The following is a 13,758-nucleotide window of genomic DNA, read 5'->3' as shown; positions in this document are numbered from 1 at the left end:
GCGAAAGGTCGGTGCTCCAGGCAATAACGCTGGATGCAATCTGGATTTCCAGGGCCATGTACGGCTGAGTAAAAGGCCTATAGCCTTTTTGCCTTCAGACTGTGTTGTAGATTTATCATGCTGCACCTCATGATGACCGGCGTGCACCAGTGCCACGAGGGATCCTGATACCCTTTATAATCTCCTTTTGGACTCTACCTCCTGTTCTAATCACACCAATTTTTTTAGGTCATTCTCATCCACAATCATCAAGCTTGATTCCATTCAGAGGAGAACGCTGGTTGACAGCACCTCTACGACCCTTATCAAGGGGAAATAAGCACTGAATGATTGTGGATTGGAATGACCTAAGAAAAATGGTGTGATTCGAACAGGAGGTAGAGTCCACAAGGAGTTTATAAAGGGTATCCGGATCCCTCGTGGGACTGGTGCACGCCGGTCACCATGAGGTGCAGCATGATAAATACACTGTCAACTCCGTGGTTGACTGTGTGGATAGAATGAAGAACAAGCATTTGCAGTGCAATAGGTCTCGCATTTACAAGAGTTTGAGCTATTGGCATTGTAAATGACAGTGCATTTTATTTATGTTTTGGTTTTTAAAACCTAAATAAAAGGCATTGTCATTTACAATGCCAATAGCTTAAACTCTCGTAAATGCAAGACCTATTGCATTGCAAATGCTTATTATTTTTAAACCGGGGCAAGTTTAAATCGGCCCCTTCTAACAGCGCAGCATTAGTGCTACCGCCAACCCCCTCCCCCTCCCCCCACACCCCTGTGCCCAGGGCCAGTCGGACGTAATTGCCAAGGCTGGTTTGCGATCCCAGCCTGGCCCTGTCTGTCCATGCCTTGACGTGCACTGTTGGAGATGTGTATTTTTTAGCAAATAAACCTTGTCGGGAAATATGCGGTTATAATTGCTGACGGTAAACATGGAGAGAAAAAATGTATACAACACCAGTAGATTAATTGTATTCCTTATTTTAGGATGTTCACATTGCCATCATTAAATAAAGCACCCAGTCATGCCAATTATGACAATTTAAATAGAAAGTACAGCTATAACAAGGGAATGTATGAAGTTTAAATAGAAATTGCAGCTATAACACAGGAATGTATGAAGGTTAAATAGAACAAGGAGGACAAGCTCGGGAGGGGGGTGTGTGCGCAGTCTGCTCTTTTTCGAAGCACATACTCGTGCTTGTGGCGTGCCCCTGCGTGCTCCCGGAAGGTGGATGCTGCCACAAGCACGAGTATGTGCTGCGAAAAAGAGCAGAACGGGGGCAAAAGGTCCTCTTATAGCGCATGCGCGCTGCTTGGGCGAGACCTAAAAAACAGACGTCAGTGCTCTGGAGTGGTGCTTATATGTGGCTCTGGCATCACTTTCTGGCGGGACAGAGTTAGTTTAGAGTCGCACAACCCAACCTGCTGGCACACTGGAGCAAAAAAAAAATCTCTAGATCCAGTCTGGCGCCGAGGGTTTCACAAGGAGTCTGCTGTTCGAATATCCACGGGAAAGAGCCTTATTGAAGGTAAGTAACTTGTCCTCCTCGACAGTCAACATGGTAAACTGAAAGGGGTTTTGAAATTTTACACAATCTTTGCAGTCCTTACATCTCACTTGGTCTGCAATTCTCATATATTTTGTATCTAAATTCGAAGTTGTCTGATGGTCATTTTGTATTTTTGATTTGCTTTGTAATCTGATATCCCTACTTATTGTGATCACTAGAAATGTAATGTAGAGCTGTATGCTGTAATGTGAGCCAACAATGCTGCTACTTAGTATATTTTCTTAAATAAAAAATAATGTATTACATTTAGTTCTAAATATAATCAACCTGTTATTTAGATACAAATATCTATTCATGTGCTGTGAAATTCATCCCGGAACTTGAGATACTTGTCTGATTGACTTCAAGTATAATAAATCTGCAAAAAAAAACTACAAAAACATTAAGACCCTTGGAATCAATACAACATCAATTAGACCTAATTATGAAGAAACTTACAAGCACATATGAATGTGTAGACAGAGTAAAGTGAGCTATAGTGGTCCAGATAAAGGCCTTTGCACATTTATGAAGGGGCGAAACCTTTGGTAATTATGTTTATTTCTGATGTGTTCTGTTCGGTGTCACTGAAATAGTGTACATTAGGCGAGCAATAAATAACATTTATTCATTGTCTCATATTTTTTACTTTCAATTGATAAATATGGGAGGATTATTTCACCTAAACAGGAGAGATTAAAAGTTGGCAGTTGATGGTTTTTCAGGACTGTAAACCTGGTCTTCTCTTTAAATGTTTTGTGTGTTATTCTTTCTCTTGCAGACTGACTCGGAGTTTCAAAGGCGACGGGAACAGTTAGTGGAGCGGACCAGGCGGGAGGCGCAGCTTGCTGCACTCCAGTATGAGGAAGAGAGGATTAGGAACAAGCACATTCAGAGGGACTCTGTAGTCGACTTTGTCAAAGTAATTGTCTTTTTTTCATGACTTACTCAGTATTAAGCTAGATTTTGTGTACATCTATTTGTAATGCAGTTGACAATTCAATTATTTCTATTTGCTTGTAGGTGAAAGGACCCAATTTTTGTAGGTTCTTAGAGTTTGTCGCAGAAATGAATGGGATGATATGAGTATGATAATTATTTTCTGGAAAGCGCCACCAAAGAATAAACCTAATATGAACTTATTTGGTAGGGCATGAGAAGAGGGAAATGTAAATCCTTGTCATTTTTTAATCTAAAGAAATGATACATATAAGAGGATAGGACTGTTAGATGTAAAGATGCACTAGATTGGACATGAGATGCTTTACCTCAAGACCTGGCTCTTCAGCTAAACAGATCTGTTCCGGCCCACCCCCCCCCTTTCCCCCCACACCTTTAGACCTTCACGGGTAAGTAGTGTGCTTACAGTTCCTTGATTGCCATGTGATAGATCGGCATACAAGTATAAACGTGAGTTACTCATGCTTGATATGATGATCATGGGTTTACGTATTTACTACTCCTGACAAGCCATGTGATACCCTCCTCTATTACTGAAAGATTGTGCCAGAAATGTTGTGGCACATAAACTGGCAGAGGGCAGAATAAATAGGCATGGCTTCTGACTCTGATACTTTCTCTGGAAAGTTGGCGTCCACGTAAAGCATGAACGTGTTTGGATATATTATCTTGTAAAATGGGAGTCTATTATCATGGAAATAAGACCCCATAGTTGGTAGTGACATTGAAAGAAGGACATGGAAGTATTCTTAAAAAGGCATAATTTAGGGAATGGTATAGATCTGGTTTTTCTAACGAGTAGCTTGTGAGGTACTGGTCGCATTCCACCTACCTGTAAGTGGCTCTCCTCTCTGCATCCCAGCATACTAAATTAGAAGCTTGTGGCTGGATGAATGAATATATGTCTAACTAAATTGAAACATGTGTGATCGAGACAAGAATGTGTGTATCTTAAGAACTTGAAAGCTGATGTTTCAATAAAAATGATTGGCTTTTCAAAATTTAAAGCTTCTATTTGAGTGATAAATCATCCTGTGTTGGAGACTTTTTAATAATAAGTTGGTTTAAGCAGTATTGCAGCTATGCCTTTTATGTATTAATTGTAGTTGAGACAGCATCGCAGAAGAAATACTGCATGAAACTGCTTCACAAGAAGAGGGTCTTCGTGACCCACATATCCACTACGTAGCCGGCGGCTCAAAAGACACATGGCTTGTAAGAACTATTGTGTTGTGGATTTTCCTCAGATATAAGAGTGGCAACAAATTCACAGTTCAAGTAACCGTGGACATTTTTAAACTTCTTGGAAAAGTCCATAGAGGATGTCTACAGCAGGTTAAATGCAGCACCTCCGGCTCCCCTTCCACAGGCTCATTTTGTCATATTTGACTCCTCTTCTGCTTTAAATGACAGAAACTCAAGGGATGCACATCTCTCCATTCCTCCCTCCTTCATAAGAGCTTACGAATCGTCTCGATGGATTACGCAGATGAAATTTGGATGAAGACACACCACCATATGATGATGATGATTGTGACAATTTAGACAAACGAGACTGATGTACTCGATGATGACTAAGAATATCCTGCCTGGGGTGATTATGTTCTAGCTGAACAACCCAGCCAAGACCAGCCCCCATAGATTTCCCTTAGTGACATCTACATTTTCCACATATTAGTTGAGAGCGTGGCACAAAAATGTTACTTGCCTATGGCTTCTTCGCTCAAAAAAATCCTTTATTTTCAATTTGGGGGGAGGGTGGAGTAAGCATTCCATTAAAGCTATCCTGATGGTTGAGTACATCTGTGCTGCCCAGCTACAGGCTGCACTCTGATTTCAAGACTGGAGAAGAAATGCAAAGCCTTTGAAACACCCCTAGTGTGTCTATCTAACAATGATAAAACTAACTTTGGGATGTTAGCCACAGCATAAAGTCTCTCTCCATGTGTTGTCCACATAAACCATAAAGGCAAGAGGTTATATACCATTGGATAGAAAGCTAGGGAGTTTGCAGCAATGGCCGTCAAAACAGCAAACGCTAGCACCATCTTGTCTTGTTATGATTGGCAGTTGCAGAATTGCATTGCCCCTTATATTGACATGCTCATGGACGACTGTCAGGATATGAGGCAAGGAATATTTTAAAGGAAGTGGAATCAACTTCATCCACCCATATAGATGTATAGCTGGATGTGCCTATCTCCAGGATACAACAGGGGGCATTAACAGCCATCTTGAGATGTTGCTGGCTGCTAAGCATTTCACCAGGCGGTCCATTTGAGTGTTTTAGGCATACCGTTCAACTGTAACCCTTTGTTTGGCAAACACCACATGGATGATGCCTTACAGGTCATAAAACGGGCATTGGCAAGGCAAACTTTAAAGGTGCTATAAAGGCGACAAGCCTTCTCCTAATATAGGAGACAACTGCACAGCCAACGAAGTACAGTTCTAGCAGGATCTTCAAGTAGTATTCACCCCTTCAGGCAGAAGGGGTATCCCCAAAAATAGCCTGCCCCCGAACATAGGCAACAACCTTAAGAGGAAGACAACCCAGGCGCCTATGAAACTCCAAAAGCTATGAGCCGACTTACCTGACCTTCTGGGAAGTGCACCCCTCCCCTAAACTCTGTGCCCCCATTTTAATTTCAAAGCCAAATTGTTAAACGTATAGGCAAGACTATCAGACTGGCAGAAAATTACACAAGATCACTGGGTGATAAATATGATACTGCATGGACACATCATAGAATGTTTGCCAACACTGAGAAGGGACCATCATCTGCATCTGGAGGAGCTAAGAGAAGAAATGTATAAAGACTTTGGGGAAAGTGGCCATTGAGCTGATGCTGAAATCTGAGAAACAGCTGGGATGTTATTCTAGATTTTTTCTAATATGAATTAATATTGGAGAGTGCTAACCCATTCTAGTCTTGAGAGCACTGAATATACGTTTTTGAACAAACAAACTTTCAGGATGAATTAATTGTTGGATGCCCTCCAATCCATCAGGAAGACTAGTTGCCATCAATTAATCTAGATGATGCCTACTGCCCCTACCAATACATTGACGACACTGATAGTACCCACAGTTTATGGTGAATGGGTATCACTATATTTTTAAAGCACTACTTTTTGGCCTCAGTCAGCACCCAGAGTATTTACAAATTGCCTCTATCCAGTAGCTGCACATTTTCGTTAAAGAGTGGGGGTATGCCATATCTCGACGACTGTCTCATGAAATCTCCATCACCACGTCAAACATCAGAAGCATTTAATCAGAAACTATCTTTGTTGAAAGAATTTGACCTGACCCTCAGCAAACGAAAATCTCTGCTTGCTCCAGCACAGCTCATCTTCTTTTTAGGGGCAAACATCTGAACAGATAATCCGAAGGCTTATCCATTCCTGAAACGTGGAGCAAGGTGATAAATTGTTCTAAGACATCAACTCGAGTAAAATTCTGAAAATACAAAAGGTTACTGGGAATGATGCGCTCTCTCATTCCTTTGATCCAAAATTGTCAACTGAGAATGAGACCCCTGCAAGAACACCTAGAAATGCAGTGGAAGCCAGTCTCCGGTCTATAGGAAAACTGCATTCAAATGTAACACGCCGTGCCCTGGTGGATGAGCGAAGAAAATATACATGATGGGCAAGGTCTTTACGAAGTACAACTGCAGTTACATCTAACAAAAGACATCTCCTTGAAAGGCTAAGAAGTGCATAAAAAAAACTGTCCACAAGCAGCCTCTGGACTTCGCAAAAACTGGACACAAACATACGAGAACTATGGGCTGTCCAGCTGGCCATGAAGGCATTTGCGGAGGATATTGCACCAAGGATAACAAGATATGGACAGACAATATTAGACCTCTGTTATATATGGAAATGAGGAGGGATGAAATCAAACAAGCTGTCACAAGGAGTAGAACTAATTTGGCCCAGGGTTCTGTCACAAAATCAGTTTGACAGCGGAACATGCATCAGGATTACAGACCCCCAGTAGCAGATGTGTTCAGCAGAAAACACGTAGACTGTCATGAATGTGAACTGGATTCAAGACATCTGGCGTTGCAGATCAGACACCCCTCCTCTGTATTTCTTCGCTGCCCCAGAGAACCTCAGATGTCAAAGTTAAGCAAGCAGGTGATGGTATGCCTAATCTCTGTGGTAAGCATTTTCAATTCATTGGTCAGGTACATTTTACGTACGCTTTTCCCCCGCCGTGTCCCAAAAGTTCTCAAAGTGGAAAAAGAACCATGTATGCTGAAATTAACCATGCCAGTGTAGGCCAATTTTGGTTAACAGATCTGTGGGAACGGTCAATAGTCACTCATCCAGTTTAAACCAGACTGGTACCGTCTCTCCCGAAATTAAGGTCTCATCTTACAACTCAATGCCCTTGCTATGCACATGACTGCTTGAGACCTAGAATCCTGTTCCCTAAAGATTCCAGAAAATTGTAAAAAGATCCTACAGGTAGTTAGAGAAACACTGTAATAACTTTAATTTCAAATGGAAAAGTTTTGCCTCTGAGCATTAACTTGAAATATTAACCCTCTTTTAATGCATCCGTATGAGATACTGAGTCCAGCTTGAGCTATTGTTGGATTAAAATATATCTGTCCTCTATATCCAGACACCTCGGAGAACCACCCGCCCATCCTTGATCTCGGAAATGGAGGCTAAGGAATTTAGGAGAGGTCTTTTTCGCACCTTCCCTCACCTAACAAAGAATCCACCCATGTGGGAACTGAAGACATGCCAGGAGACCTTAACAAATAACCATTTGGGCCTATACATAAAGCATCTCGTTGGATGCAATTCTGGAAGACTACCTACTTATTAGCCATGTTGACTATGTACATCAGCAAATACAAGCACTTTGTATAAAATCACCCTTTCTAATATTTGACTCAGTCATTCTGCCTGTGAATTCTAGATTAATGCCCTAGGTAGCAACTTTGTTCCATCCCAATGATCAAATTCATTTAGCATCTCTTTTTCGTGAACCATCTACGACTGCAGAAATATCTCCTCATTCTTTGGACCTTAAACATTTATAAAATTATGTGCTGATATATCAGAGATAATTTTGCAAGCTTCATCACCTACTTGTTTCCTATGGATAGTCTAACAAAGGATGCCCTTTGTCAAAATCGGGCATAGCAATTTGGATCATTACATATATATCCTGTTGTGCCTAATCTGGGCGCCCTCTCAGGCACAGTGTAGAGGCACATTCATGAAGAGGCATGGCTAGCACACCTGTACTCTTCGTAGGAGGGCCCTTACTAGACATAGGCAAAGCAGCGACTTGGTCTTCTACCCACAGCTTCTGCCAAAGCTGCAGTTAGGCAAACTGTGCTGCACAACCTTTTTCATTAAGGTGAGTCTTATTTCTGCCAGTGTTTATTATAATCTACTGCATTGGGAATCATAGTTTAACAATGAGAATCTAAGAAAGATACAAAGCTGAAGAAGAAAGTTACTTACCTGTAACTGCGGTTCTCTAGTATTGGCATCTCCTAACAGATTCACACGCTCGTACCGTCCGCCACATTCATGTGACTTCCATTAACATCATGAGACGAGCTATGAAAACCTGACAGTCGGTGCCTTCGCGGAGGGAACTTTGGGCCCCACTGCTGGATTGGCTGTACTTTGGATCTTAATGATGAACTTTTGTCTGTCTGGTTTCAGTTTGTTTTTAATATCCGTTGCTGTATTTGAATACTGCTTTGTTAACATTTACTATCAATTCAGGGCTGATGTAGATCCTGTATCCTTACATGGTGAATGTTATCTGCAAGACTTCAAAATAAAAAATATGCAAAAGCTACTTTGATATCAATGGAGGGACGACACAATCAAGGGATTTTGTGTGGGAAGATCTGAAAATAATGCTTAGGGGGTGAGGGGGGGCGGGGGCAGGGGTTTATCGCCTGTACTGCTGAGCTTCAGAATTCAACAATTCTTTCTGGAAACACAATAAAAGATGACTTTTTAACAGTTGGACCTCTGTTCCTTTCTCATCTCCAAGTTTTCCGCTAAGGCTGTGATCAGTTTCCCAGAGCTACAACGCCCAGACACCCCAGGGATGTAGAGCGCTTTATAAATTGAATTTTCATTTCATTTAGAGGGGTTGCTATAAGCAAAAGAGTTGGATACGGAAGTCAGCTTAGAAGTAAAATCTTAATTAAATACATTAGATTACTGGGCAATTTACATAACATGCATATGTGATTAATACTCTTCTAAATCATACCGACAGAGACTCTATAGCGAAGGAGATATGTCTGGCATAATGCTAGCTTGGCTCCTCCAGAAATAGTTGAACAAAACTGCTATCCTGGTGGTGACGGATGACAATGTGCGGGCACACACAATACAACACCCTAGACCACCTTCTTTTCGGGCAAACTGATGCTGAGGAGTAGAGCAGTGTTTCTACCAAAAAATTTGAGTTCTTTTCATGTTGGACAGTCCATCGTACTTCCAATGTTCTTTGCTTCACCCGCCACCCACAAGAGAAGGAGAGACTCCATTGTTTTGACCCCACAGCAAGTTAAGCTTTTACATCAGTAGTACCAAAGACCATCGGGTGTATGACAGTGGCGGCTGGTGACATTTGAAAGCAGTGGGCGTAAAATCATTCTCATACTGCACCGTAGTGAGCGAGCGTAGTGAGCCGGAACAACCTAAGGGGGGTTTGGGGGGATTCCACCCCAAGAAAATTTTGAAAAAAAGAGTGGACAAATGGTGTATTTTCAAGCAAATTTGAGAAAGCAGGGAGGTCAAATAAAGCAATTGTGAAAGTACAGTTATTACATTAATAAAGAGATGTCATATAACATAGGTATCTGCTTATTCAGTATAACCACAGAGCTTCATAACAGACTTCGAGATACAATGCATTTCTGAGTACAGACACAGACATAGCAGCAACTGCACCAGACTCTGGGCCCCCAGACCAAACTACCATGCAGCCGAGAATGCATTTATTTCAGTTTATATTTAGATACTATCTAGATACTAAGCTGAGCCGTCCAAAAGAGACTACAAAACTTACAAATTACTAATTTAATTATACCCTGTCAAGTTTTGTAGTCTCTTTTCTCACTCCATCACCATGTTTGTCCATGAACCCTCAGACATTCAAATTTCGGGGGGCACACATAGAATATTGCAAAGGAGAACTGTGCTGATGAAAACATAGCTTATTGTTGGTCTATAAGGAATCTTCCTCAAATAGAGCGCAATGGCACGCTGTTGGTTACAGACAACGTGGTGGTGTTAGCGTGGTTTCCATGCGATGGAGGGCTCGCGTGCTAAGTGCCAGAGTCAGAGCAGACGACACTTTTGTGAGGGAAGTCATTTAATTCCTTCTAATTTCCTGAAGACGGGCAACACAGAAATATTGGGTCTCTCGCACGACCACAAAGAGATTGACATATTACCAGCAAAGTTTAAAGAAACGTTTACAAACTCTGAAGTTATAGCTTCAATACCACAAGCCATAGAGCACAACAGAGGTTGTCTTGCATTGGTGTGGCGTTTCCTTGTACAGTTTTCACCAGGCATTATTTTGATACATTTCTGCTTTAGAAAACGTTTTGTACTTTCGCTTTTCTTGTAAATCCCGATTCAAGTGCAAGCACCTGTTGGCGCCTAATAAAGGATTTTCGAGCCCAATAAAATATTGGCCTATGAGTCGAGATAACTTTCAAATGGAGCTACATGTGTCAGTGTCTCCCATACAATCCGCTGACATTCTAATATACCGACACCTTTCAGAAAGTGCTTGAATTGAAGTAGAAGCAGATAGAAGCGGAGACGCCTAGTAAAGGCAGTTTCCCACTCATCGGAGGTTTGATGGATATGGCGGACAGGTATGATCAAGGCATGACAGTGCTAAGCTGCACAGTTTGAGAGAAGCCATCAGTGCTGTGTTTGTGATGACTGACTGAGCATATTGGTAGTGCTGCGGTATATGAAAGAGCGGGCAGTATGTGGATGTGCTGCTACAAGTCGTAAGTCTTCAGCTCTGACTGAACCCGACCGCACTGTCAAGGCAGCCATAACAAGAAGACCGAACACAGTTATAATGATGACCGGAAATTCCGGAACATCACTCAGGGTCAGGGATGGGAGCCATCATTATTAATATTCACTCATTACCGCGGCGCTGACCTTTCCGCCTGCACTCGTTCGTGGCTGTTCCTCACATCTCTCTGGGGTCAGTCACTCAGATCTCTGACTCTGAGATAATAATGCATCGCCCGGCGCCCTATACAAAGCCGTCTCGTCTCCATGCATGAGTTGAATGAATGGTTGTTGTTTTTTTTGCAGCCACGTTATCTTATCTGCTTGTTATACTCAGTCTTGTTTTCATCTCGAACATGCCATAGTGAATCGTTCCTCTCAATTATTAAAGCGTTTGAGTGCTATATTTGGCGCAGTGTGTTTTTACGGTTCTCACGATTTCACCAATCGAGGCTCGCAATATGTGCAGGGGGGGTCGCGTGAGGCAGGGGGGAGTCGCGGGGGCAGGGTGGGGTTAAAAATACAGTTAATAAAAAAAACGGGGACACTTGACTTACCTGACCGCCGGGTCCGCGCCGCATCTGCTATGTGTTCCTTCCTGTGCCGGGGTCCGCCGCCGCTTTGGCGCCTTCGCGAGTGGCTGGTGCCCGTGGCCATAGGGTGACTCTGTATCAACGTCAGCCAGTCAGGGGAGGAGGCGGGATCTTAGAACTAGAAGAATGTTCTCTGAGCTGAGCTACGTGACTACGTCAGATCAGGGCGAGCCGAAAATCCGACCGAAGTCCTGGAAAACCAGCTGCTTCAGGTAGCGCCTGCTTGCCCTCACCACTGCCTCACAGACACACTCTGCACATGCGTGACTTGGGCGATATTGAAATCGAACGAACGTCCACCACACGTCATGCGCAGGGTGTGTGTGTGTTTGTACAACAAGGCTGGGCTGCACTGCAGTGCTAACACTGTTTCAAGGTGTCTGTCTTAGTGTCTTGTCTTCCTCCGCTCCGACCCCGATCCTCGTCCGTCCGGAGGCTGGTGGGGCAACGCCCCATTCGCCCCTATGCACCAGCCGCCCCTGGTGGATGATCAGGTTTGTGTGGGGTTCTTTGGGGCAAAGAAAGTCAAGGTGGAGTAGACGGCGACTCTATCCAGTTGGATAGTCCTCTGCATAAAGATCAGCTAGGCATTGGCCACAGAGCATCCATCAGGAGGGTGAGGGCTCAGTTATTCATGGCCAAGGCTGCTTCCACAGCGCTGGCAGGCAGAGTGCCTCTCCTGAATACTTGTAATGCTGCGACTTGGACATCCATGCCCATGTTCACGAAGCATTATTGCTTGGCAAACAGGTCACACGGTTAGGACATTTTAGCCATTAGGCCCTGCAGGACCTTCCGTTCTGAGTCATTCCAGACACACCACTGGGAAAGGAACTAGCTTGGTATCTGTTCTAAAGCTGAGAAATCTGCGGTTAGAAATTTCTTTCAAAAGAACAAAATGATTACCTTTGGTAATGCTCTTTCTGGTGGCTACTCTAGCTAACTGCGGATTAGTCAGTGTTCTTTTTCCCTTGCTCTGTGGAATTGGCGCTCTTCCATCTGAAATTATCCCAAATTCGAGATCTGCACACTGGTATGATTAATTGGCTTTTCAGGTCAGTGTCTGACAGCATGGATAGTGTCAAGAAAGAAACTGTCGTCAGCGCAGTTATATGTGGCCCTCGCTATCACTTCCAGGGCAGGGTGGAGGCGCATTGCGCCACCTTCCAGGGCAGGGTGGAGGCGCACAGTGCCACCTTCCAGGGCACAGGTGCTTTACTGAAAAAATCTTATGGATTTAGTCTAGAACTTGGGGATATTGTACGGGTGAGGAATCTACAGTTCGACTTTTGACCAGAAAGAGTGTTACGGTAGGTAAGTACTTTGTTAATTACGATCAACATGGCAAATGTTTTTACATTCCAGCAAGTACATTCTGCTGTGACTTAACTTTGATGTAAATATTACCACCTGGAAAGTATGATCGGAGTATTACGCAAAATAAATTATAGTGGTTTGACATCCATGTAATGTTGTGTTTCTGTTCTGCAGCACAAGGCCACAGTAAGCCCTCAGAAGCAGAGTCCCCTGGACAGCGAGGTAAGAGAGAATTGACCCAAAAGGTGACTTGATCCTAGGCCACTCCCAGGGGTCATTTCCTTTTATGTCCCTACCTTGGTTTGTAGAACGTCCTACTTAGAACAGAAAAAAAGAATTTGAGGAAAAATTATGATTGCTTTAGGTTGTTTGTGTTACTCTTGAACAGCACATTTTGCCAAAGATAATGCCGCATCTTAAAAGATCTTACCAGACAAGAAGGCACATAGGATACGAATAACCTTTAACAGGTTGGCAGTTCGGAAAACATAGCATCATATATACGAGTGCTGTGTGTTTCTTGATGCTCCTAATGCATACCGCCTTATCGGTTTCATTTTCATACTTCTGCTCTATAATTACACCTTAATTGTTGTTGTCTGTTGGATAGTTTTTCTGTCAAGTCTACTGTCAATTTTCTCACATAGTTTGTGTTTGCTGAGTGATTTCATTCCTAGTCTTGGTTTGAAATGTGGTATGTTAAAACACGTGCACTCCTTTGTGTCTCATCAGTTACCTTCACTCTTTGTTTTAGGATGTTTTGTTTGTGGGTGTCAAGTCAATACATCTTTGATTGACCAATCTTTTGAACTGGATGAGATCTTGTATTAGTCTCTGCAGCATCAATACAAAGGTGCTACTCCTGACCGCAGATGGCTCTTTAATGACCAAGCTTCAACCAAATTCTTATTTCACTAACGTGCTCATTTTTTTATACTGACCATGTGTCGCTGGACGTTTGAGCCGTGTAGTGCAGTGCATTTTCGCAGCTCAGGGGAGGTAAGCAACCTCTTAAACTCCTGTTTTAGAAGGAAGCAGGTGCCTGTCTACTATACAAATCCTGGATACGATAAAAGGTCATTTAAAAGTATAACAGGACCCATGGGCGAAAAGGGTGTGTACATTATTGTGAACATTACTGTCGCCTAGTCCTTAAAAAATGCGTAAGCTTTACCGGACAAAAGCCTGAATTTCACTTATCTACTGCAAAAGCCAACTTCCATATAAGAGTTGTGTTTACCAAGTTTAAGCCGATGTCTATTCCGAAGAAAATAATTTGTCAA

At 42.8% G+C, this 13,758-nt stretch overlaps 1 protein-coding gene across 24 annotated transcripts in view; it reads left to right on the top strand.

Annotated features, from left to right (window-relative positions):
• Window positions 1-13,758, top strand: part of LRCH3 (leucine rich repeats and calponin homology domain containing 3) — a 516,524-nt gene that overhangs the window by 293,791 nt on the left and 208,975 nt on the right. For all 24 annotated transcript variants that reach the window (XM_085635769.1, XM_085635764.1, XM_085635771.1 and 21 more), the window contains exons 13-14: window positions 2,338-2,478; window positions 12,650-12,697. In XM_085635769.1, the coding sequence (XP_085491895.1) occupies window positions 2,338-2,478; window positions 12,650-12,697 (189 nt within the window). The remainder of the gene's footprint in view (window positions 1-2,337; window positions 2,479-12,649; window positions 12,698-13,758) is intronic.

The sequence above is a fragment of the Triturus cristatus genome, chromosome 11 (genome assembly GCF_964204655.1).
Source record: "Triturus cristatus chromosome 11, aTriCri1.1, whole genome shotgun sequence".
Lineage (NCBI taxonomy): Eukaryota > Metazoa > Chordata > Amphibia > Caudata > Salamandridae > Triturus > Triturus cristatus.
Note: the sequence above shows the minus strand (reverse complement) of the source record. Positions and strands in the feature narration are given on the sequence as shown.